Source organism: Mesocricetus auratus, unplaced genomic scaffold, assembly GCF_017639785.1.
Source record: "Mesocricetus auratus isolate SY011 unplaced genomic scaffold, BCM_Maur_2.0 Super-Scaffold_4256, whole genome shotgun sequence".
Classification (NCBI taxonomy): domain Eukaryota; kingdom Metazoa; phylum Chordata; class Mammalia; order Rodentia; family Cricetidae; genus Mesocricetus; species Mesocricetus auratus.
In genome coordinates this window covers 58,526,694-58,553,196 of record NW_024429182.1, presented here as the reverse complement: position 1 = coordinate 58,553,196, position 26,503 = coordinate 58,526,694, and the positions used below count along the sequence as shown (strand labels likewise).

Below are 26,503 nucleotides of genomic sequence, written 5' to 3'. Positions count from 1 at the left end.
ATCCGCCTGCCTCTGCCTCCCGAGTGCTGGGATTAAAGGCGTGCGCCACCAACACCCGGCTGATGAGAGTCTTTACACCATATTGAAGAGGACATTTGGAATGGGCTCAGCTTTCTTTCCCACTGGCTCCTGAGCTAGGTTTAGTGCTCCCTATTTTTTCTGAGGCAGACTGAAAGAGGACATGGAAATCCTGTGCTGGAAGAACAAGGAAGACCTTTTTTTTTTTTTTTTTTTTTTTTGGTTTTTCAAGACAGGGTTTTTTGTATATAGCATTGGCTGTCCTGTGACTCACTCTATAGACCAGGCTGACCTCAAATTCGGAAATCTGCCCACCTCTGCCTCCCAAGTGCTGGGATTAAAGTTGTACACCACTGCCCAACAGACCATATTGTTGCCTGAAGCAGGAAACAGGGGAGAGGAGAGGCTGGGCACCAGGCAGCAGAGGGAGGGAGGCTCCTGATTGGTGTCAGCAAGCCAGAACTTCCAGCAGACTATTCCTGTCTGCATTCCAGCCTGAGCCTGCTGCAGCCTAGACCCGCCTGACCTGTGGCCCCAGGTCACATAGAGTAGATCCTAGAATGCAAAAGCCACTAGGGCTGTGTCCTTGTTGGAAAGACAGGTCTGAGGGAACCTGCTCCCCACACTTAAAGCCCTACCCAAACTCAGAAGAGTTGAATAAACCTCTTGGCACTGGTCCTAAGCTTATCATGGTTCATCTCCCAGGCTAAGCGCACAGTCCCGTGGATGCAGTGCCCGGTTCCACCCAGAGACCACGGCACACAGGAAGCTAGGCAGGGGTAAGCTCCATCCTCTTCAATTGAGTCTTCCACATGTTCCCTGTGTCCTGAGGAGCGCCTGTTTCTCCTGAGGCCCCTGCCTAGGTCCAGTCTGCAGTATACTGTTGCTGGTGGCACTGAAGAAGCTACCAAGCCTCCTTCTTCAGGTGGCCACGATGCTTTAAAGGCTGGTAAGATCCTCTTCCCGGTGGCTGTCTCAAGTGGACAGACTCCCATACTCCAATGCTTTGAACCATCAGACAAAACTCTGGGTTAATGAAAAGTTTACTTTGGAACTTGCAACTTTACTTTGGAAACAATAGTGTGAGGTATGCTGAAGTGACATGGGTGATGTTAGGACCTTACCAGCTATCAGTGTGGGGTAGGCAGTCTCCTCTGGGCAATCCAACCAGAAGTCAGGGCCACACTGCTAGGCGGTCTCCGAGTCTCGGTGGCCTTGTTCATTTCCAGTACAGAAGTGGGAGAAGCCTAGTTCAGAGGCTCTGCCCTGAAAGCAGCTGTCCAGCAATGAGAGTCAGCCTTGCAGTTTCTCAACCCAGAGGCCACATAAACCTCCCCTCATCTGCACAACACTCTGAGTTTGACACCACTGTGGTGACAAAACAGGCCAGCATCAGTCTGGAAAGGTCTGGACTAAACCCCTCTATCTCCAGGGACCAGATCTGCTACAAATGTCCTAGCCCCTGTAGCCTATAGCTTCCCTAGATATCCTTTTCCACATTCAGATGGACTTGAGAACACCTAGCAGGAGTGTCCGTGGGAGAGGCTTGTCCCAGAGTCCACAAAGAGATATACATGGTACTGACTCCCTCATCACTGAAGAGGCAGAAACAGGCAGGATCACTCAGACTGCCGCTGTCTTCCTGAAGGAAGTTCCAGAGGTGGCCCTGGGGAAGTGGGTCCTGTAGGCATTGGTCCTGTTGGCTTAAGTTCACACCTGTGCCTGCCCAGAGATGCTTTGGATGCCTTCGACGGTGACTGTTCTCGGGACTGCACAGCCTTGAACCCTAATACACATAAAAAGAAAGTTTCCTCCAAGAGGTACCTGACCCAACCTCAGTCCCACAGTGAAGGACAGAGAATCCCCCAGTGTGCCCCCAGCCCAACCTATCTTAGCTGGTCTCCCACATGCAGGTCTGTCTGTAGGTGCAATCCTCTCCTGGTGGCCTGCTACCCTGTCTCTCCTCCCCACCCTGGGTCACTGAAGAGCCAGGGGTTTCGCGCTGCCCAGGGACAGATCAGCCGCTGTCACACGCACAGTGGGTCCGAAGCAACACAGTGTGCTGTGGGCAGTGGCTGTCCTGAGCCTGGAAGGACTGCTCTGGCTGGCGGGCAAGTGGAGGGGGTCGCCCTCTCCGTCCCCGCCCCCGTCCCCTCCAACTTGGACAACAGAGCCACTCGTCTCTCGTCCCGCCCAATTCCCATAGCCCCCTGAGATGGGCAGCCTCGAAGATGCTCCCACATCCGCTAACCTTGTAACCCTCCTGTTTCACCTGTGACCCCGGTGTGGGGCCATCGCCAGCTCTTGAATCAACTTCAGCGGCGGCGGTGGCCACTCTCACACCCAAGGCGGGCCCCAATCGGGCCCAGTTGCCCCGCCCCGTATGCAAACTATCTGTCCCGCAGCCAATGGCAGGTTGAGTAGGGCCCACCCTGCAGGACTGCAGCCAGTGAACACGAGGGGGAGGCAGCACGCCCCGCCCGCCGCCGCGCAACCCTTCGCGGGCGAGGCCGGCGCGTTCCTTTCTGCACGTCGGCTTGGGGAGGGGCCGCCACCTGCTGGGCGTGGCTTGCGGGACGGCCTCGCCGGACGGTGGCTGATCGTTGGTACAGTCCGAGACATGTCCCCTTCCCTCGAGCATTGGTACCGTCCGGGCTCACTGCATCCGGGCCTGGAGTTGGGACCTCCGCCTGATAGTAGAGTGCTTCGCCCGCCCAGCGCGAGGAGACAGCTGGACAAGACAGGACCTTTGAGGCGAAGAAGAAACTGCCCCGCCTCCCAGACTGATATTAGGGCGGACAGGCTATTCCCCGCCCAGTCTAAAGACCGCCCTTCTTGGGGAACTCTTAACACTCCAGGCGCACGTAGTCCTGGCAGTGGCCCAGGAGTGGCCTGGCTGGCCAGGGAAGGCACGTAAGCCCCTGCCTTTCTCCAGCGCCTGTGGATCCTCAAAGATATGTGGGTCCGTCTGACTGTGAGGAGGGGGCTGTTTGTCTGACTTGCCTTTGCCGCGATCTAAGCGACCAGCTCTGGAGGGAAGAGTCCCGCGGAGCGCTGTGCTCTCAGAGGGCTTGTCCCCATGCTTTGAAAAATAGGCGGGAGTGCCTGCTAGGGGAAATGTCACCTTCCTTAGGATAAGCAGCGCCAGTTATTGGACTCCTAGGAGAAGAACCAAAGGGATGGGATGGGGGGTGCAGCCCAAAGAGACTTACTTCCCTCCCTACACTCCTACTTCACCCAGGTTGCTCCTGCGGGGAATCATGAGGCATTTAAAATCTCTTAATCAGGCAGAGGCAGGCGGATCTTTGTGAGTTCGAGACCAGCCTGGACTACCAAGCGAGTTCCAGGACAGCTTCCAAAGCCACAGAGAAACCCTGTCTCGAAAAAAAAAAAAAAAAAAAAAGCTCTTAATCACTCAAGAAGATGCAGCAGCTGTTCTTTTGCTTGTGCGACAGAGATCCTTATTCTGCTTTCCTGTCTACTTCAACCAGTCTTCCACACAATCCTCAGGAATATCCTCCCAAGGGAACAGATTTTCCTTGCTCTAGGCAAATCCAAAGGGCCCCTTTGTCCATCACAGATACACTGATCCTTGGCTCAGGGGCCAGTATCCTCATCTTAGCGTCTTGTCCTTCAACCCTGTGTCCTGCTTGGGTCAGAAACCCACCCGAGGCATCTAAGTGCTGAGGCATTATCAGGGAGGTATCTGACCCAGCCCAGACCTCAAGGACTGGGTCAGGGGACAAATACAAATGTAGAATCTTGTGCATTGTGGCCGTCTAGGGATGCAGCACAGAGAAGCCAGTAGCTGACTCAGTTTCCACAGAGGATCAGAAATTGAAGGATCAAGCCAAATGTGGTGACACACCCCTGTTAGCCTGGTAGAGATTATTCCTCTGTAACCTTGATTAGAGGCAGAACCAGGAGGATATGATGACAGTTTCAAGTCAGCCTAAAAGAATTCCTAATAGTTACTGGGAATCCTGAGAAGGTTCCTGTCTTGAGAGCAAGACTTAGGTTCAGAGGACAAATGTCAGGGACCAGGGAGAAGCTTAGTTCCTTCCTGATTTTGCCAGGATGTTTCCCATCTGAAATGTATTCCTTATCATCCTGTGTGGTTGGTGTATGGTACCATCCAAAATATCTGCCTAAATCCTATTATTTATGGCCTATAATTGTGACTTTGAAAAAGAAGTATGTGTGGTGTCTTTGTAGTTTTTAAGAGATTTTCCCTTTATTTTTTTAGACAGGGTCTCATTGTACCTGGCTGGCCTGGAACTCACCATGTAGACTAGTTGTCCTCAAACTCACAGAGATCCACTTGCCTTTGACTCCCAACTGTTAGAATTGTGAGTACCAGTGGCTGGAGAGAAGGCTCAGTGGTTGAGAACACTTATTCCTCCAGAGGACCTGGGTTTAATTCCAGCACTCACACAGTGGCTCAGAATTCTCTGTAACTCCAAGACTAGGAGATGCAATAATCTCTTCTGGCTTCTGTGGTACATGCATGTGGTAAGCAAACTTGAAGGCAAAACACATACACATACACACAAAGTATACTCCAGCATGCTAGGCCAAGAATGGATTTTTGAGATCATTATGAGTTAACTGGGATGCCCTAAATCCAATGACAGTGTCCTTATAAATGACAATAGAGAGAACACAGACACAAAGGAAAAGTCCAGGAGGAAGTGTAGCGATGCCACAGACAAGGTAAGCCTGGTGCCCCCAAATGAGAAAGGCAGTAAAAGCCTCCCCATACCTATATAGGAAGCAAGACCCTGGCCTTGCTTGAACTCTGACATGTGGTGCCCAGAACTAAGAAAGAATAAATCCTGTTTCTTTTGGCCACCCAATTTATAGTCAAACAACACAACAACTGCCTTGCTTGGTCTGAGGAAGCAACTTCTTGTCTCTTCATCAATTCTGGAAGTTTTTGTTTTTTTGTTTTTTGTTTTTTGTTTTTTTTTTGGTTTTTCGAGACAGGGTTTCTTTGTGGCTTTGGAGGCTGTCCTGGAACTCACTTGGTAGTCCAGGCTGGCCTCGAACTCACAGAGATCCGCCTGCCTCTGCCTCCCGAGTGCTGGGATTAAAGGCGTGCGCCACCAACGCCCGGCCAATTCTGGAAGTTTTAAATTCCTTGTTCTTACCCAAATCACATTCACTATTGCCCTTGCTTCAACTTCCTTTGGGAATCCCTTGACTGACTATCATTCTTGTTACTAGGGATCAGGTAGGCAGAAGGCAGTACCTAGGCTCAGTGTTCACCCAGATCTGTGTTGCTTGGTATTCAGATGACAAGGGAAAGGACTACCCTTTGAGAGAGGTTGATTTGGACTGGATAGAACAGTGGTAGAACACAGCGTGGGTACATCCTTCTATGTACCCAAGAACATGCATGCCTTTTTTTGTTTTCTGTTTTTAGAGACAGGGTTTCTCTGTATGGTTTTGGAAGCTGTCCTGTGTTGGGGAAGTCCTGTGTATATGTCAATAAAGCACTGTTGGCCAATAGGGAAGCAAGATAGGTGGGACTAGGCATCCAGGAGGACTCTGGGTAGGAGAAACACAGGGAGTCACGATGTAGCCTGCCAGAGAAGTAAGATGTCAGGAACTATTCTCCGGTAAGAGAAATACTTAGATTAACAATTATGGGATAAATACTTAAGTCAGAGCTAGCCAGTAAGAAACAAGCAAGGCCAACAGCTTCATAATTAATACAGTGTCTTGTGTGTTTTTTGGGGGACAACGTGGCAGAGCCCAGGCAACTGGTGGGGAAAAAACCTAAAGCGGCAGACAAGAAAAAGGCTCCACTCTACAGTCCTAGAACTTGCTCTGTAGACCAGGCTGGCCTCGAACTCACAGAGATCCACCTGCCTCTGCCTCCCAGTGCTGGGATTAAAGGCATGTACCACCAATGCCTGGTTCCATTTCTTTTTTTTTTTAAGATTTATTTATTATATATACATTGTTCATCTGCATGCATATTTCAGGTCAGAAGAGGACACCAGATCTCATTATAGATGGTTGTCAGCCATCATGTGGTTGGTGGGAATTGAACTCAGGACCTCTGGAAGAACAGCCAGTGCTCTTAACCTCTGAGGCAACTCTCCAGCCCCCATGCATTCCGTTTCCTTTTTTTTTAATTAATTTTATTATTTTTATTTATTTATTTATTTGTTTTTCGAGACAGGGTTTCTCTGTGGCTTTAGAGGCTGTCCTGGAACTCCCTTGGTAGTCCAGGCTGGTCTCGAACTCACAGAGTTCTGCCTGCCTCTGCCTCCCGAGTGCTGGGATTAAAGGTGTGCACCACCAACGCCCGGCTTAATTTTTTTATTTTTTAAGTTTAAATTTAGATTAGAAACATGGTTGGTTCACAAGTCAGTTCCAGGTCCCTCTCCCTTTCCCTCTCCTCCTCCTGTGCCTTCCCCCCCAACTCCCCCATTATCCCCTCATTTCCCCAGAGAGGGTGAGGCCCTCCATGGGGGTGTCCATAGTCTGTCATTTCATCTAGGGCAGGGCCTAGACCCTCCCCACAAGAGTTCAGGGTAAGAGTTCCATCTCACATTGTTGGATGGAAGTCTAAAGTCCATGTGTATACTCGGGATGAATACTGATCTACTGCCCAAGGCTCAATAGATTACCTAGGCCTCCTCACTGACACCCACATTCAGGGGGTCTTGATCAGTCTCATGTTGGATTCCCAGGCATCAGCCTGGGATTCAAGAGTTTACCCTTGTCAGGTCAGCTGTTTCTGGGGTTAAACCAGCCCAGTCTTAACTCCTTTAGTCATCAGTCCTCCCTCTCTGTCACTGGCTTTCTTGAGTTCAGCTCAGTACTTAGCCATGGGAGTCTGCCTCTTCTTCCATCAGCCACTGAATGAAGTTTCTGTTTCCCAGACCCTCTGGTCATGGGATTGTAGGCTGGCACTCCCCAGATCTATGTCTAAAACCCATATATGAGAGAGTACTTGCCATGTTTCTCTTTTTGTGACTGTGTTACCTCACTCAGGATGGTTTCTTCTAGTGTCATCCATTTGCCTGCAAATCTCAGGATTCCATTGTTTTTTTCTGCTGAATAGTACTCCATTGTGTAAATGTACCACATTTTCTCTATCCACTCTTCGGTTGAGGGGCATGTAGGTTGCTTCCAAGTTCTGGCTATTACAAATAATGCTGTGAACATAGTGGAACAGACATCCTTGTATGAATGGGCATCTTTTGGATATATGCCTAAGAGTGGAGTTGCTGGGTCTTGTGGTAGGTTTATTCCCATTTTTCTGAGGAATCTCCATACTGATTTCCAAAGTGGCTGAACCAGTTGGCACTCCTACCAATATATCTGTCTATTCATGCATGAGATAGGAGCAGTGTGTGCCAGCATACATTAGGAATCCAGCAGGCTGGGCATCGGTGGCGCACACCTTTAATCCCAGCACTCAGAAGGCAGAGGCACACGGATCTCTGTGAGTTTGAGACCAGCCTGGTCTACAAAGTGAGTTCCAGGACAACCTCCAAAACAATACAGAGAAACCCTGTCTTGTAAAACAAACAAACAAACAAAAAGAATCCAGTAGACACCTCCTGGTGCAGGTCTAGGTGAGCAAGTTGCATTCCTATGTGTACACTATCAGGAGCATGTGAGAAGTGACCACTAGACAACTCAAAGCCACTCATAGCCAGTAGGTAGATCATAGCGTTGATGTGAGGGTGGGGTATGTATGACAGTCCACTATGCTGACCGTGTATGGGGACAGGTTTTTTTCTGGGGGGGGTTGTATCAGCAGGTAAGATATAGAGATATTTATGTTCTCAAGAGGTACTATTGCTAGTCATGATTAGTGCATACCTATGTTACCTGCACTTCATAGGAAAAGGTAGAAGATTGGGAATTCAAGGCTAGCCTTGGCTACATAGCAAGTTTAAGGCCAGCTTGGACTACATGAGGCCTTGTGTCAAAACAAACAAATCAAAAAGGTACTATATACACTGGGTTTGGCCCAGTTTGGCCATGGGCAGCTCTCTGCAGACACCTCTTCTCCCATGCTCGATGATAAGCATGGGCTGGCATGGTTGCATAGGTTGTGTACTACAAAGATGCTGAGGAAGAGTTCTTTATGTCTCACTGTGGTTGAATTTGCTTATTATATCAGTTTTTCTTTTTTAGCAGCTGCCTCCCCCTAACAAAGGCAGCTGCAGAGGTTGCTAATGGGGCCTGGCTTTTGTCTAAGGGAGCTCCAGGTTCTTCATAGGCTGCCTGTATTATACCTTCCTAGGAGATTCAGTGGGTGTTTGCAAGTGCTCCTGTATCTGATGATCTTCACCAGGTCCCAGTGTTTCTACAGAGGGACCAAAACATGTAGACAACCAAGCTGGAAGGAAGAGGTGTTTGGTTCAGGGTGAGGGTGGCCTCCAGGCCCCCTTTTTTATCATGCTGGACCACAAATGAAGCTTTCTCCCTGTATACACCCCACCAGTCCTCACAGTGGCCTCTGCAGCAAGTATGATCAACATCCCTATCTTACTGCAAAGGACACTAAGACACAAAAAACGATAAGAAGCTCACCCAAGGCTACACCACGGATAGGTGAACATACCTGAGTCCAGATCCCCTTCCATCCAGATACAACTGGATGGCCCACAGAATGGAGAGGACTTGTTCCAAGGGGACCCTCTCTGACACCATCCTTTCTTCCTTTGACTCTGCCAGTAGCTATATATATATATATATATATATATTTTATTACTTTTAGGTGTTTACAGTTGAGGGAGGGAGTATGTGGGTATATACACATGAGTGCTGGTGCCCTCAGCGACCAGAGGCATTAAATCTTTGGAGCTGGAGTTGAAGAAGGTTGTGAGCCACCATGTGGGTGCTGGGAATTGAACTCTGGGTCTTCTGGAAGAGCAGTAAGTATTCTCAGCCACTGAGCCATCTCTCCAGCACCAGCCAGTTTCTTCCATTCTAAACTCCTTTGAATTGTCTCTTCTCAGCTACTTCTACTTATTTCTCGCTTACAGCGCCGGCTTTCCCTGTTTGGTCTTCCTAGTTTCTCTATAGTTCCTCCAGACAATGTCTGCCCCTAGATAGGGCTGATATTATCAGAGCCTCAGGAGCGCCTACCTTTTTTTTGTTGTTTGTTTGGTTTTTGTTTTTTGTTTTTTGAGACAGGGTTTCTCTGTACTGTTTTGGAGGCTGTCCTGGCACTCGCTCTGTAGACCAGGCTGGCCTCGACCTCACAGAGATCCACCTGCCTCTGCCTCCAGAGTGCTGGGATTAAAGGCGCGTGCCACCACCGCCCGGCTAGGAGCACCTACCTTATTCCTAGCACCATCTTTTTTGAGTTAGAGTCTCACGTAGCCTAGGATGTTTTTTGTGGTGTTTTGTTTTGTTTCGAGACAGGGTTTCTCTGTTGCTTTGGAGACTGCCCTGCAACTAGCTCTTGTAGACCAGGCTGGTCTCAAATTTACAGAGATCCACCTGCCTCTGCCTCCAGAGTGCTGGGATTAAAGGCGTGTGCCACCACCGCCCGGCTTCCTATTAACACTTCATTGACACGGGCCAGTCTTCCCGAATTTCTGCCCCTAATCCTACTGGGCTCCATACTTTCTCCCCTCTCCCCAGGGCCTTAAGCCTGCTAGGCAAGAAGGTGTTCCACTACCAAGTGCACCTCTAGTCCCATTCCATCTATTAATCACTTGTACCACACAGTTAAGTTCTCTACAGTGTTCACGATTTAGTATGCCTCTTTTCGCCCGGCTGAACGTAACAGGAGAGCGCATATACAGAATCCATCCTGAGTTAGAAGCATACTCCTGGAAAGAAACAGGAAGCCCCAAGGGAGATCCAGAAGCTTTCCACCAGAGATCCTGCAGCCGCCGGCAGCTAAGCTCCGCAGCCAGGAGACGGCGCTCACGGGAGGGCGGAGACGGCAGGGGGCGTGGCTCTGGTGCAGCTCTCACATTCATCCGGGCGGCGGATGGAGAGTCGGACCGTACCAACTTCCCCGTGGTGGAGGGCACAGCGTGGCCCGGTACACTGGTGACAGCTTGGACAGCAAATGTCCTGAAAGACACCGGTCTCCTCTTTCGGACAGTACTCCTGTGCCAGTCACTGTTCTGAGAGGAAAGGGCTGTCCCGACGCCTCGACATCCTTAGCCGCGGGTTCCTCCCCGTTTTGGTCTCAGTAGTTTCCACCAACGGGCAGGGCGGAAAGTTCCGGAAGAGTGTCGGTGTACTTCCGGGTCGGGGAGCGCGCGGCGGCGGCGGCTGTCCGGCCTAGTTGCGGTCGCGTTCGGACAGAGGCGGAATCGTCTAGGAGCGTCTGGAAGGCGCGAGGTTCCCGGGTACGTGCGGTAGTCGCTCCGGCCCGGTGTCCCTGTCGCGTCTGCCCTCGCGGGATACCTACGGTGGCCGTGCGCTTTGTCTGCGGCCTTCGGGGCGGGCGAGGCCTACGTCGCGCTGGCCGTGGGTCGGTCCGGAGGGCGGCCGAGGCCTCGAGCCGAGCCCCAGGGCGCCCGGCTGCGGCCGAGAGACCCCTGGGTGTGGTGCTGGCCACCTGTCTGGCCCTGCGAGAACCTGGCCTGGTGCATGAGAAAGGTGTGACCCCCCCAGCTACCTTGTTCTCTGTCCTGATGGCCCTCGTCCGGATCAGCACCGTCCGCACTTGCCCAAATTTTGGTTGGTGTCGCGGTTATCATATTTACTAGTTCGAAGAGCCCAGGCAGCAGTCTCGAGCAGGCACCGCGGTTTGTTGGGGCTTTACAGTCAAGAGTTCAGAGAGGTGAGGTCAGTTGTCAGTGTTACATTGCTGCAGTGGCCGAGCCAACGTTGCTCTTTTAAACTTTGTAAGTCCTCTGTGCAGCACATGAGACCCGTGTTGCCCCATCGTGTCTTCGCGAGGAGTACTCCACAACAAAATCCAGTAACGTTTGTGTGTGTGGTGGTGAATGTCATTTTGGTCGCTGGTTGGAAGCACAGGTTCTGAGTTTGAGATCGGGCTTGACGTGCAGCTCAGCATTCCTATCTTTCCATCAACTCCTCAGTTTTCATTCTTTTGGTGAGAATGTTGAGTGAAAACAGCAACATGTGTCTCTTTGAGCACTGAGAGAAGGCTAGAGTTGTATGCTGAGGTTCAGAGTTAGTTATAGGTCCACTTTCCCGAGAACTGGAGCTGTGCTCTGGGTCATCCCACAGGACAGACCATAGCTGTGTCACAATCTGCCTTTTTATATAAGAGGTGGTGTTTTGCAGGAGTCTGTGGCCAGGACTGCTTTCCAACTTGATAAATTCACCAAGCATCAGGCTAAAGTAAGATAGTTTATCAAAATCTCATTTTACTGTTTTCAGTCAGTAGCACTGTGTGACCATTGACGTTTCTTAAGTAATCATCCCCCCATTGTTTAGAGAACATCAGCTCTTCTACTGGGCCTTCGCAGTCCTGACCCTGATCTGACCTTAGAGAAGGGTTGCACTTCTTTTCCCCTGTAGTTTTGAGCATGCAGCCCATGTATTCTCTTGAAGCTGATGGAGACAAGTGAGTTTGTACCTCTAGGAACTATAAATGAGGCCTCTGATCTCCATCCCTGCCCTTCAGCTTCCCACTGTTGTTTTAGGGGTTCCTCCCCCTATCTTTTTTCCCTCTGACTGGACTGTAGGCTTAGTGGAACATACATGGTGCCACAGCATAGGCTGATAAGTTCTTGAATGAATTCCCTGTGAGAAGTGCTTCCTCTGGAAGTGACTGGGAAAAGAGGTGAGCATCACTGATGAGGAATGACCATGCATATGGATGGGTAGGAGGTTCTTTGTGGAACCAAAGTTTGAGAGCTTGGTATAAGAGGAAGGTGACATAAATATCCAGTGACATGAGGTCTTTATACAGGTATTCCACATTGTTCTTACAGTGGCTTGCAAGAGAGGACTAGCAGGTGTTCTCAGAGTCAGGAGAGGGACAGCCCCAGCGTTTTCTACCTTTTAGTCTGGGTCCTGGGAATGCCATAGTCCACAGGAACTTCACTGCGCTTTGTAATCTGATGGTAGCCAGCTGAGCAGATGTCAGAGGGCCAGCATTGACTCAGAATGACATGCCAATTTGGTAACAGCAGGCAAGTGGGCTACTTATCACTGGAGGCCTTGTGATGACCAGCTCTCGGGAGCTCAGATGACCATATGGCTCATCTTTGGTTTTGGGACTCTCCAGGAATGCCTAAGTGAAAATGTTGCTAGTCCTTAGGAATTAAGATCCTGCTTTGTGCCGGGCGTTGGTGGCGCACGCCTTTAATCCCAGCACTCGGGAGGCAGAGGCAGGCGGATCTCTGTGAGTTCGAGGCCAGCCTGGTCTACAAAGTGAGTTCCAGGACAGCCTCCAAAGCTACAGAGAAACCCTGTCTCAAAAAAACCAAAAAAAAAAAAAAAGATCCTGCTTTGTATATGGTTCTAGAATGAGTCTTTGTATTCATATTATAAAAATATTTATTTATTGTTTTTCGAGACAGAGTTTCTCTCTTTAACCCTGGCCATCCTGGAACTTGCTCTGTAAACCTGGTTGATCTTGAACTCAGAAATCCACCTGCGTCTGCCCTCTCTAGTACATGGATTAAAGGTGTACACCACCACTGCCCAGCTATATTTAATTTTTTTATGTTTGCACATGACTTTATGGCTAGGGTCCTGTGTATTGTGTCTCGAAGCTCAAAAGTTACATGTGTGGCGATGTTTGTGTCACCAGGGAAATTATCTTTCAGAGGGGGCTCTATAGCCAAGGAGGTTTGGAGTTATTTGACTCTGGTCTTTTTCAGAGCTGAATGCCAATGTGCAACCATGGATGATGACAGTTTGGATGAGCTTGTGACTCATAGCCCTGGACCCGATGGACCACCTCAAGTTGGCCCCTCAGACCTGGCCAGTGATGCTGGTAAGCCCCCCACTGCTGAAAGGGTGTCTGCTTTCTCCAGGCTGCTAGCTCCTCTTGGAAGCCTGAATGTCAGCTTTTACTTTTAACCTAAAAAAAAAAAGGTCGCCTGGCGGTGGCGCACGCCTTTAATCCCAGCACTCGGGAGGCAGAGGCAGGCAGATCTCAGTGAGTTTGAGGCCAGGCTGGTGCGACAGCCTCCAAAACAATACAGAGAAACCCTGTCTCGTAAACCCCCCCCCCAAAAAAAAAGGTCAGCCGGGTGGTGGTGGTTCATGCCTTTAATCCCAGCACTTTGGAGGCAGAGGCAGGCAGATCTCTGTGAGTTCAAGGCCAGCCTGGTCTATAAAACTACACAGAGAAATCCTGTCTTGAAAAATTAAAAAAAATATCTTTGATTAAGTTATAGAAGTGTATTACATTCATTCTTTTTGTTTGCTTTTTGTTTTGTCTTGTTTTTGAGATGGTGTCTCACTGTGTGCTCCAGACTGCGCTTGAACTGCTAGACTTATGTGATCAGCACACCTCAACCTCCCAAATAACTGTTAGCTAAGATCACAATCACATGTCATTGTTTTTGGTCTTTTTGTGGGGAGGAGGTAAGAATCTATTGCTGAGCTGTATTCTCTGTTTGAAACAGGCCCTTGCTATATAGCATAGGCTGGCCTCAAACAGCAATCTAACTAAATCTCCAGACTGCAGGGATTCCATGTTTGTTTGTTTTTGGTTGGGTTTCATGTATTCCAGGATGGCCTTTAACTAAATGTATAGCAGAGGATGACTGAGGACGCATTTTTCCCACCATAGGCCTCTCTAGCCTCCCCACCCCAGCTCTGGTGGCTGGGCAGTTTTTTTGTTTTGTTCTTTGTTTGTTTGTTTGTTTTTGAGACAGGGTTTTCTGTGGCTTTGGAGCCTGTCCTGGAACTAGCTCTTGTAGACCAAGCTGGTCTCGAACTCACAGAGATCCGTCTGCCTCTGCCTCCCTAGTGCTGGGATTAAAGGCATTCATCACCACTGCCCAGCAGCCTGTTAGTCTTTATAGCTACATCTACATTCTCAGAGCAGTTGTGGCTTTCTGATGCTTAGGTTGTGACAATACCCTCATGGGCCTGTGCTTTTCACTTTGTGATCTAGAAGAAAGCAGCAATGGCCACAGTGGAGACTCTGAAGATGATATAGGCAGTGAACATGAAGATGACACAGATGGGGAGGAAACAGAGGGGCTGTCTGAGGAGGAAGACCCAGAAGACAGATCTGGTAAGATGGGTGCATTTGAGCCAGTTGCCTCTTAGTGAGGAAGGAGACAACTTGTGTTAGAACATCCACAGCTGTCACCTGCCACTGGAGCAACAGCTGACTCCTGCTATAGTTTTTAGTGGGGTTCCCTACCCCAAGATAGGGTTCTCCATATATGCCTGGCTGTCCTGGTACTTGCTTTGTAGACCAGGCTGGCCACAAACTTAAAGATTCACCTGCTTCTGCCTCTCAAGTGCTGGGATTAAAGGTGTGTGCCACCACTGCCCAGCCACAGGTTTTAGGTTTTCTTTTTTCCGAGACAGGGTTTCTCTGTGGCTTTGGAGGCTGTCCTAGAACTAGTTCTTTGTAGACCAGGCTGGCCTTGAACTCAAAGATCCGAGTACCTCCGCCTCCTGAGTGCTGGGATTAAAGGTGTGCGCCACCACTGCCCAGCAGTTTTTAGTTTTAAAGTTAAGTTTTATATGATTCTGTGGGTATCTCTTCAGGGAGAGACAGAACATGAGATATCTAAAAACATTGAGTAGCATAAGCCATGGGGTGTTGTGGGTTGACTGGAGTTCTAAGATGATGAGGAGGGTGGTCTTGGTAGTCCCTATTCATCTTAAAAGGGCCAGCTGCTGGCATTATCCAGGTGTGGGACAACTTAACATAAGGGGCATGTGTCCTGGGACCTCCTTTAGGACATGGGGTGTTAGTCCCATCTTGTTGCTAGTTCTCTGCATATTCAACAAGCTCATTGTGTGGCATTATTAAGAAATTCCAGGCAGGTAGTAGTCGCACTTGCCCTTTATCCCAGTACTTGGGAAGCAGAGGCAAATGGATCTCTGTGAGTTCCAGGCCAGCATTTAGTCTGGTCTACAAGAGTGAGTTCCAGGCCAGACTCCAAAGCTACACAGAGAAACCTTGTCTTGAAAAACAAAACAAAAGGGGCTGGAGAGATGGCTCAGAGGTTAAGAGCACTGACTGCTCTTCCAGAGGTCTTGAGTTCAATTCCCAGCAACCACATGGTGGCTCACAACCATCTACAATTCAATCTGGTGTATGTGTAATAAATAAATAAATCTTTAAAAAAAAAAGAAAAACAAAACAAAAAATAAATAGATAAATTCCAGGCTTATAAGCACTGGTGAAAGTTTGTGATTTAAACTCCTGCTAAGAACAGTGCTTGGATGGCATACCTCTACTCTGAAAAACCTTTGTGGCCACCCTGGGCTATAGGCAGCCTATGAGGGCTCTTCATGGTTTGCTTGGCCCCACCCACCCATGGCCACCTTTCTCAGAGTGTCTTAGTTAGAGTTTCTGTTTCTGAGATAGAACACCATGACAAAAAGCATGGGAAGGAAAGAGTTTATTTCATCTTACAGTTTGTTGTCTGTCATCTAAGGATGTCTGGTCAGGAACTCAAGGCAGTAACTTACACAAGGGACATGGAGGAGTGCTGCTTACTGCCTTGCTCCCTAGAGTTGGTTCATTCTGCTTCCTTTTCTTTTCTTTTCTTTTCTTTTTTTTTCTTTCCCGAGAGAGTTTTTCTGTGGCTTTGGAGCCTGTCCTGAAACTAGCTCTTGTAGACCAGGCTGGTCTCAAACTCACAGATCCTCTTGCCTCTGCTTTCTGTTAAAGGTGTGCGCCACCACCGCCTGGCTTTGGTGGGGCATTTCTTTTCTCAATTGAGGTTCGTTCTTCTCAAATGAATCTAGTTTGTTTTAAGCTGACATAAAACGAGACAGTACACAAATGAAGGGCTCAATTGGACTGAGGCTCTGTTCACTTCACGTTTCCTTCTGATGTGGTTTTCAAACCAGGAGATCATAGTCCCAAAGCTTCTACTATCACATAACCTTTCATTATATGCCTATGGCTGAGTGCTCCAGAAAGGTAACCCTTATAATTGGAACAGTATTCATCATACAGGAGTAGAACTGATTGGGAGTTAGTAACCTTATAATTAAACTGACTGCCTAGTTTTCCAAAGCTAGCCAGTCTTGAATTCACTGGCCTCAAATTCCTGGCAATTTTTCTACTTCAGCCTCCTAATAACTAGGAGCCTTTTACCACCATGCTTGGCCAGGTGTATGTGTTTGTTTTGTTTTAATTCTGAGTGGGTTGGAGAGTGAGTCTGTCCTGGGTTAAAAATCAGAGACATGGCTCTTGTACCTGCTTCCAGCATTGAGGTAGGTTTGTCCTATCCTCAGCAGGACTGAACAGTACTGATGCTGCCAGAGCAGGGGGCACTGTTGGGTTACTCTGACATCCTTTCCTGAAGTTTGAAGACTGAGATGTCAGAAAGTGATTATGGACTAGATTGAAGGTGGGACCCATCCGCAGAGCTCATCATCTAGTGGTAGAGACCAGCTGTGGAGTAGCAACCAGGGATAGATGCCCAGAATGTGACATTGGTGGTGGTGGGTGATGGTGAGGAGCTTCAACAGCTGGAGGTAAAAAGCTTTTAGAGAAAGACACATATAAGTCACAGCCTAATGGACAGGAGCTAATGTATGGTGTCTTATCACAGAAACAAAAAAGGAACTAAGATAGTGTCCAAGAGAAATGCTGACAAGTGCTAATCCCAACAGTGCAATAGGCAGCTAGCCTGGAAATTGACCACATCTTTAAAGCCACTGTCCCAGTTAGGATCTTCTGGCCATATCCCACAAGGAAGAAGCAGGAGAGGCCCAAGGAGGTCTCATCTGATTGCAGATGTTTGTTGTTATGGTGTTGAGAGACTTGTGCAGCATGCAAGGGTATTGCTCAGGAGGTGGCATTCTTTTTTTTTTTTAAAGATTTATTTATTTATTACATATTCAGTATTCTGCCTACATGCCAGAAGAGGGCACCAGATTGATTTGTAGATGGTTGTGAGCCACCATGTGGGTGCTGGGAATTAAACTCAGGACCTATGGAAGAACAGTCAGTGCTCTTAACCTCTGAGCCATTCTCCAGCCCCCAGAAGTGGCATTCTTGGGCTTAATCATTAGTTTGTCATGTATGTTTCCCCTTACCTCCCAGAGCTGAGAGCTGAGGACAGAACCCAAGGCCTTGTACTTGCTAGGCAAGTGCTTTGTTTTATCTGAAGCCTTTGGTAGTTGCTGACACCTACCTTCTTGGATAGTCTGTCTTTACTCTGAAGCTCAGGTGTAATTACTTAGCCAGCATCCCTGTCCCCTTAGCTCAGAGCAGCTGTGGTCAAATAAGCTTTGGGTAAGAAGACATGTTTAGCTTGGCTACTCAGAACGTTCACTGAAAGTAACCTTGCAGGTAGATGGGGAGGCATGTCCCAAGAGGAGCTGGGGTTCTGGTTAGAGGCTGGTTTCCTGAGTATACCTTGGGTCTGTTCAAGGTCAGTCCTTGAGTATGTACTCCTTCCTATATTTACTAAAAATATAATACTTCTCTTTACCAAAGGTTCTGAAGATTCAGAAGATGGAGTAGAAATGGCTACGACAGCAGTGGAAACTGAAGGAAAGCTGGAAGCTAGCAGTGCACCCAATTCTGATGATGATGCAGAGAGCTGCCCCATTTGTCTCAATGCATTCAGAGACCAGGCTGTGGGCACCCCAGAGACCTGTGCCCACTATTTCTGCTTGGACTGCATCATTGAGTGGTCCAGGGTGAGTTTGCTTTTCACTGGGCTACTCCTGTCTGTAATGACTAGATCTGCTTCTCTGCAGCAAAGCTGAACACAGGACTGAGTCCTGGGCCCTCAGCACTGTCAGGAAGGCTTACTCTGGGGGTGTGTCTAGGAGTAACAGAGCTCCAGAGAGGAGGACTCTGGGTTTTCTGAAGATCAGGACACAAATCCTGAGGCAACCGCATGTGTTATTACTCAGTTCTCACAGCCAGTAATGAAGAGACAAATTGCATCATGCTACCTACCTCATAGTGGACTTTCAGGAGCATTGCCTGACTCTTCTGTCACTGGCAGAGAACTTTATGTATGACCAGGTGCATGGTGTGTGCCTGTACTTACATACTGAAGGATGCCATGTATTCTGCTGTGCCACTTTCCACCTTATTCCTTTTGAGACAGGATGGTTTACTGAAATGCTAGAGCTAGATAGGCAGCCAGTAAGCACCAGAAATTCTCTCATTCTCCACGGCATAGGCATTAAAAAGTCTGTGTAATCTTGCCCAGGAAAGATATAACTCCTTGATTCTCACACAGCTGTAGTGGCAGGACACAGCAGGGAGGTGGCAGGTCTGGGTGACCCTTCAGTTCATACATTTATCAAAATTTAGTGGAGTACACAGCTAAAGAGGATGTGTCTTATCATATATAGTATACATCAGGAAAAGCATTCTTGAACTGAAGAAACAAGTAGAAAATGTTTGTAGCATGCATCTGATCAGCATATACCTAGAAAACAAATGCTGAAAATATATTAGAGATGTCCTGGGTTCTGTGGGCAGTTTACAGAGGCTTGAGAGAGGATGTGGGACAGCAGCAAACAGGCTGAAATGCTGTCTGCTTGGTCCCTCGTCTCCTTTTCCATCTCTCCTCCTTTTCCTTCTCACCAACATGCCACCTGTGTAGGAACATGCATCCAGTTTGCTGATTTTTCTCTCGCTAGCATGGTGGCTTCAAAAGATGTTTTCTTCACCAAGTTCTAGCACTTTAGCATAGGAACATAGCTAAGACCAAGACTTTTCAGTAAAGATTTCTGCATAAAAGGAATTATTATCTGTTTATTTATTGGGTTGTTTTTGTTTTTGTTTTTTTGAGACAGGATTTCTCTGTGTAGCCCTAGCTGTCCTGAAACTTGTTCTGTAGATCAGGCCACAAACTCAGATCTGTCTGCCTCTGCCTCCCAAGTGCTGGGATTAAAGGTGTGCACCACCATTGCCTGGCTAATAAAATGATTTTTTTAATTTTGTTTTTATTTCATATGCATTGGTGTTTTGCCTGCATGTATGTATGTCTGTGTGTGGGTGTTGGGTCCCCTGGGACTGGAGTTATAGACAGTTGTGAGCTGCCGTGTGGGTGCTGGGAATATAACCCAGGTCCTTTGGAAGAGTAGTCAGTGCTCTTAACCACTGAATTATCTCTCCAGCACAGCACCCAATAAAAGGAATTAAAAAAGAGAGAGAAGCTGGGTGTTGGTGATGCATACCTTTAATCCCAGCACTTGGGAGGCTGTGGATCTCTATGAGTTCCAGGACAGCCTCCAAAACATTACAGAGAAACCCTGTCTGGAAAAACCAAAAGAGAGAGACAGAGAGATAGACCCACCCAGACTGGCCTCAAATTCATAATTCTCCTGCTTCCCAAATGCTGTAATAATGGGCGGGTGCCCCAACATTTAGCTTGAAATTGTTGATGGTTAAGTAAATTATTTTTGAAGACAGTAAAGGTGCATGAAGGTGATTTCTGCAGGATTCTGATGCAATCTTTATTTCTTACAGAATGCCAACTCCTGTCCAGTTGATCGAACAATATTTAAATGTATTTGTATCCGAGCCCAGTTTAATGGTAAAATCTTAAAGAAGGTAAGTGTAGTTGCTGCCTGTCTTTATTCGTGTGTGTGTCCTTGTAGGAAGGAGTATTACCTTAAATGGTGACTTACTTTTCTCAGTGAGGTTGTCAGTTCAGTTAAGCTTATAAAGGAGTAACTGGGCCACCCATTTTGGCCCTGAGCAAAGTCCAAGTCTTGGGCTATCCATATTTTCTGGGCACAAGATAGGAATCATGGTAGATATGTAAGGGTTTCTGTGCTTCTATTGCTCATCCCTTCTTATTACAGAGCTTCTCTCTGGCCTGTCGCCTTATTAAGTTATAGTCATGGTAGGGGAGAGGTTGCAGTAGGATATGACAAAGAACCATGTGAACTGAAGTTTGGAAGTAGTGTGGGGATGGAAAGATGTGTCCTCCTCATGGAAAGTCTTTGCATATTTATTATGTATTGTCCTCTCCCTACCTCCCTTTCCTATCTCCCTTTCTCTTTTCTATCCTTTCCTTCTTTCTTTACTCCCTTCCTTCCCATCTTTTTTTTTTCCCTGTGGCTTTGGAGGCTGTCCTGGAACTCGCTCGGTAGACCAGGCTGGTCTCGAACTCACAGTGATCCGCCTGCCTCTGCCTCCCAAGTGCTGGGATTAAAGGCGTGCGCCACCAACGCCTGGCCCTTCCCATCCTTTTTATCTCTCTTTCCTTTTATCTCTTTCTCTTTCTTGTCTATCCCCCTTTTTTTCTCTTCTTCCTCCCTTTCTTCCTCCTTTCTTCCTTTTCATGGATCAAGTTTCAGGCCTTGTACATCTAAGCAAACTACATCTTGAACCCTGTTTCTTTGTTTTGTTTCGTTTTGTTTTAGAGAGTCTTACTGTGTAGACCAAGCTGGCCTCAAACTCACAGAGATCTTCCTACCTGTACCTCCTGAGTGCCAGGATTAAAGGTGTGCACCACCTCACAGCAGCCCTTGTTCTTGAAACAGATTCTTAGTATGCATCAAAAGATTGACCTGTATGATTGATCTCACCTTTAATCCCAGCACTTGGGAGGCAGAGGCAGACAGATCTCTGAGTTTGAGGCCAGCCTGGTTCACAGAGTGAGTTCCAGGATAGCCAGAGATAGCTACACAGAGAAACCCTGTCTCAAAAGCCAAATGATAACAAAAGAACTTTTAATTCTCTTGTTCTTCCCCTTCTGATCCTTTTCTGGTGATTGAACTTAGGGCCCTACACATGCTGGGTCAACACTCTGCCTCTAAGCTCCATGCAGCTGTGTTGCTGAGATTTTTCTGTGGAGCTGCTGTGGCTTCAACTTTAAAGTTGCCATGTGCTCTCCCCACTCATGCCTGGTACTTGCGCACTGGCATGCAGAGGTTAGCAAGTCAGTACCCTGAAATGTTCTTTACATCACAGGCCTTAGACTCCTCATCATGTGTAACTCTTGTTTGCTTTTGAGTCGGGGTCTCTGTGTAACCATGGCTGTCCTGGAACTCACTATGTAGACTAGGCTGACCTCAAACTCAGAGATCTGCCTGTCTCTGCCTCCTGAGTGGCATTAAAAGGCTTGAGCCACCACTCCTAGTCCTTCATATAGCTCTTTTATTTTTCTCTGTTACCTGCCCTGCAGTGGAGAGAACAAGTCACCATATGTCTTAGTTAGGGTTTCTATTACTGCTGCAAAATACCATGACCAAAACACAAATTGGAGGAGAGAAAGGCTTTATTTTTTTTATACTTTCATATTGTTTTTGTTTTTTTTTTTCAAGACAGGGTTTCTCTGTGGCTTTGGAGGCTGTCCTGGAACTAGCTCTTGTAGACCAGGCTGGTCTCGAACTCACAGAGATCTGCCTGCCTCTACCTCCTGAGTGCTGGGATTAAAGGAGGTCAGAACAGGAACTCAAGCAGGTCTGGAACCTGGAAGCAGGAGCTCATGCAGAGACCATGGAGGGATACTGCCTACTGGCTTGCTTCCCATGGCTTGCTCAGACTACTTTCTTATAAAACCCAGGACCACCAGCCCAGGGGAGACACAGTGGGTTGGCAAAAAATGCCACCCAGGCTTGCCTATAGGCCAATCTGGAGGGGTATTTTCTCAACTGAGATTTCCTTAAGTTAGCTTAAGTCAGGTTGACATAAAACTAGCCAGCATACAGCCCAAGAAGATCTTGGGCTAACAGATTTACTCTAGATTAGATGCATATTCTATAAATTGACCACTAGATTCTGAGGGTGCATTCAGTGACCAGCAGTTCTGCCTTCAGATTCCAGTGGAAAACACTAGAGCCTGTGAAGATGAGGAGGCCGAAGAAGACCCAACCTTTTGTGAGGTGTGTGGCAGGAGTGACCGTGAAGACCGACTTCTGCTCTGTGATGGCTGTGATGCTGGGTAAGGACAATGGGGCCTCCTACCTGCCTTGCAGGCTGTTAAACTGGTTAGAAGAGCCGGACAGGGAGTACTGAGGACTCCACTGTGGTACAGAGTCCTACTAGGGCCCCATGACTCAACAGTGACACTAATACCTCTTGTATCTATATTTCCTTGAGACTGCTCAAAGACCATGCAGTATATCAAGACCAAAGAAAGAAAGAAAGACAGGAGATTGGGCTCTCCTAGGAGAGAGGACAGCAGGCTGAAGGGTTGCTTTGGGGACCGTATTATCTTGCTACTCTGGATCCTTGCATCTTTTTTACTATTGTTATTCTTTTCACTATGTGTGTAGAATGCAGGAATCTGGGAGGCTCAGACATTGGATCACCCTGGAGCTGAAATTATAGATGGGTGTAAGTTGCCTGAAATGGTAGCCTTGTACCCCACAAGAATAATATATGGTTTTATCTGCTGAACCATCTTTCCAGCCCTCTCCATTTCCCTTTTCAATGTACCTGGAGTCACTCTGTCACTCCCAGCACAGCAGGAAAGTCATGAATTCTACTGTGTGTAAAAGGAAGCTTTTTCTTTTGAGGGCATGCCTTCCCGCCAGCCTGGTTCTAGATCCGCATGAGTCCCAAATAAACACACAGGAGGCTATATTCATTATGAAGCTGTTGGCCTTGCTTGTCTCTTACTGGCTAGCTCTGCTTTAAGTAATTACCCCATAATTGTTAATCTAAGTATGTCTCTTACCGGAGAATAGTTCCGGGCTTCCTACCCCATGGCGGTTACATGTCGACTCCTGTGTTTCTCCTTCCCAGAGTCCTCCTGGTCTCCTAGTCCCTCCTATCTAGGTTTCCTATTGGCTCAACAGTACTTTATTGACAAATGCACAGGACTTCCCCCAACATCTCCTCTTTTCTGTTTAAACAAAAAGAAAGGTCTTAACTTTAACACAGTCAAATTGTGTATAACAGAACAGTTATCAAATAAGAACATAGTTACAATATTTTAGCAAGATTTAAAGAAAATATCATCCATCCCATCCTTGTGAGTCCAAAGTTCTATATGTAGCTTATCTTTTATCATAACTAAGGAAAACTATAATTATAACTATCTGTCTTCAACTCCATCAAAGACCACAGAAGGATAATATATAAACACTAGGATTGACAGAGGTATCTTACTGCCTGGACAGTCACCCGAAGTTCCTCTGTAACGTTGGGGCATCCATCTTCAGCCCATAGGCCACAATGTGTCTGGAACACTTCTCAGCAAAGCAGGAAATTTCAAACTGTCCATCTGTGCTGGCAGTCTGTCAGTCATTTTTCTTTGTCCTGTAGAAAGTCTCTTACACTCTTTCATGAAGCAGGAACCCTGTAAGACTGACTTCAGCAGTCACTTTCCTGTGGGTCCTGCATGTCCAGTTTATACAGCAAGAGTCAAGCAGTACAGGCAAGAGCAGTTTCTTGCCCAAATAGCTAATCTTGCCATGTTGAAAGCAAACTCCATAACAAGTTTCTTCGATGCCCATCTTCCTCTCAGACATAATTGGTGCTGCCAGGAGCAGACATTTCTCATTGTCAAGAAAAACCCTAAACCATTTTAAATGCCATTTTCTGAAGGTCTTTGAAAGGTTTGAAGACTATCTATCTCAAATACATCTCTATATATGTCTAGAAAACCTAACTTACCTAACTATAAATTCTATTATAAGTAACTATCTATAGTCTGTATTCAATTATGTATTACGTTTTAAAAGATCAGTATAAGCACAATACTTAATCAAGAGGAGAAATATAAGCATCACAAAATTGACCTTGATTTTGTCTCAATAAATGAAAAACAATACCCATACCATAATTCCCCTTTTTACCATTAAAAAAGATATCGGCTGTTATCATTAGCCAATTATAAACAACCCCATTTAAATGAAAACAGATTTATAGACAAGATGGGAATCAGGACGTCGCTCATTCCAAACTGCTTCCTGCTGGAAGGGGGCGCTGTTCACACCATGGGGATCACGACAAAACTCAGAAACCTGTATAAGTCCTTATTTTTGTGGTCTGTAAAGCTCCATCATCTAAGCTGTCTCAATTGTTGAAACGCCTGGCCCACTGCTTCCGGGGGTCTTGGTTCATCAAACCACAGAAGCCTGGAAGGAATCCTCAGCTTTTCATTTTCTGTGGAAACATAAACTAAAACTCCTTTTCCGAGTAACATATCCTTATACTTAAATTTTGAAGTCAAGGCATTTTTAAAAGATAGAAGTTGGATTAATTCAGCAGCATTTATAATCAAGCGTACTTTAGCAGCTGTTCCTTCCTTAGCAATCAAAAAACTGAAAAACACAATAGCATACAGTATCCAGACTCTCTGTGTATTTTCCATCTTTACGTGGCTTATTTATTTATCTATTATTACTTTATTTATTTTACTTTTATTTATTTTTCTCTGAGACAGGGTTTCTCTTTGGAAATCCGCCTGCCTCTGCCTCTGGAGTAAATCTTACCGGCGTGCGCCACCACAATGCCGGCTTTTGTATTTATATACCACTTTGCTGTTTCATTTTCTCTCTCAATCTCACATATATTTTTAAACGCACTGTAAACCTTTAGAGGCTTTCCTTTATCCAAGTCTGACTTTACAGTAAATCTTTATGTTTTTCTGGCCACGTGTCTTATCTGTAAAACCGCGGCTGTTTTAAACTGACGTTTTCAAGATGGCGGGCGTAAGCGTGACTCCAGTTTACCGCCTCAGTCCATGCTGACATCCAGCAAAAGCTGCCACTTCCAGCTGTACGTACACACCTTTTAATCGTTAGCAGAGTCTCTTAAAACAACCTTCCTGTTTTTTTTTTTTCTTTTTATGCCGAGTCAGGAAGACTCTGGTAAGCCAGCCACGTGAATCTCGGCTTGTCGATAGCAAAACAGAGAAAAACCTGAGAAAAATGCTGCTACCAAAAATCTGTGCTTCTCTCTGTTCTTCTGTTTCTAAAATTCCTTTAAAGCTTTTGTTGTTTTGCGTGGAAATTCAATCCCACTTCTGACACCAACTGTGCTAATGACCCTGTCTTCCAGGACCCTGCTGATGATGTTCTTAGCTCACTATTTGATCTCTGTGAGTTAGATGAAACTGCCTCCTCCCTCAGCCTCTTGCTGGGTCTTTGGCTGGTATTTAGAAAGGTTTTTCTACTATAAAATTGCGACCAAAGAATTATAGAAATACACTTCTTGAAATGGTGAGGCTGGTAAGTCTGGAATGTTTCCTAGAGCAGGAATTTCAGTTTTGAGGTTTGTGCTGAACTTGCCCTTACTCTCCTTTCACTGGAGTTCTTCTGTACTGCCCTTTGTGCTGGCTCCGCTGTCTGTCCTTTTGTGTGTGAGATGTAACACAGGAACTGAGTTCCAGTACATGGTCACTTGTGGAAATTCAGTTGGTACAGTGAATACCTCACAGCCGTTCTTGGGCCTACCTGCCCCTCGTGGCTGATACTCCGTGGATTTGGTTTCCTCCTTCCCCAGTGCTGATGCTGCAGACTTCTTCCTTACATGCCCATAGACTTGACCTTCCCTCCATGCCATAGACTCAGTCTCCCTCCTTCCTAAAATTTGTTTCCCCACAACTTACTGTCTCTACCTTATTGACTAACTCTTCAAGAACCCTACAAGCATCCACAGCCTGTTTCCTCTTAATTTGTGGATTTATTTATTTTGAGACAGGGTCTGGACTAGAATTGGCTATATAGACTAGGTTTGCCTTCTTCTGCCTTTGAGTCCTGGAATTAAAGGCATCTGCCACCTTAACTGGCTTGTTTTATTTATGAGACAGGGTCTTCTGTTGCCCAGGTCAGGTTCCAACTACTAGACTAAGCAACCCTTCCCTATCAGCTCTTAAGTGCTGAGATTACAAGTGTCTACTCTCACACCCACCTCTATTCTTTCTGTTTCTTGTGTTTTATTTCGTGTTTGTTTGCTTTTGTTTTGAGATAAGGACTTAAACTGACCATAAACTGTGTGGGCTAGGCTATGTAACAGATCTCTTCTCTGTTGTAGAACCTGCAGGTGTGAACCACTATGCCTGAGCCTGTTAATTCTGTAAATCAATGTTTTGTTTCTAGTCATAGTAACTTTTTGTTTTGTTTTGTTTTTTGAGACAGGGTTTCTTTGTATAGCTCTGGCTGTCCTGGAACTCATTCTGTAGACCAAACTGGCCTTGAACTCACTGAGATCCACCTGCCCCTGCCTGCCAAGTGCTGGGATTAAAGGCATGCATCACCGTACGGAGTTTCTGGGAATTTTTGCCTTTGTTAAGATTCTTTTTTTAAGCCGGGCGGTGGTGGTGCACGCCTTTAATCCCAGCACTCGGGAGGCAGAGGCAGGCGGATCTCTGTGAGTTCGAGGCCAGGCTGGACCGACAGCCTCGAAAACAATACAGAGAAACCCTGTCTCGTAAAAACCAAAAAAAAAAAAAAAAAGAGATTCTTTTTTTAAAAAGTTATACTT

At 46.8% G+C, this 26,503-nt stretch overlaps 1 protein-coding gene and 1 long non-coding RNA gene across 7 annotated transcripts in view; one reads left to right on the top strand and one right to left on the bottom strand.

The window, feature by feature from the left end:
- Positions 1-1,045: 1,045 nt before the first annotated feature.
- LOC121142271 lies at positions 1,046-2,487 on the bottom strand. Its single transcript, XR_005879251.1, has 2 exons — positions 2,270-2,487; positions 1,046-1,804 (listed from the first exon to the last, which is right to left on the bottom strand). It is a non-coding gene; the product is annotated as an uncharacterized LOC121142271 (long non-coding RNA).
- Positions 2,488-10,210: 7,723 nt separating this feature from the next.
- Phrf1 (PHD and ring finger domains 1) overlaps positions 10,211-26,503 on the top strand; it is a 31,417-nt gene continuing 15,124 nt past the window's right edge. For 3 of the 6 annotated variants that reach the window (XM_013115925.3, XM_013115931.3, XM_013115917.3), the window contains exons 1-6: positions 10,211-10,361; positions 12,816-12,931; positions 14,063-14,185; positions 17,588-17,793; positions 19,586-19,669; positions 21,886-22,010. In XM_013115925.3, the coding sequence (XP_012971379.1) occupies positions 12,838-12,931; positions 14,063-14,185; positions 17,588-17,793; positions 19,586-19,669; positions 21,886-22,010 (632 nt within the window). In that variant the 5' untranslated portion in view covers positions 10,211-10,361; positions 12,816-12,837. Of the gene's footprint in view, positions 10,362-10,500; positions 10,799-12,815; positions 12,932-14,062; positions 14,186-17,587; positions 17,794-19,585; positions 19,670-21,885; positions 22,011-26,503 lie in introns of those variants that run through there. The other 3 variants (XM_013115936.3, XM_013115922.3, XM_021227813.2) reach the window with 2 other exon arrangements.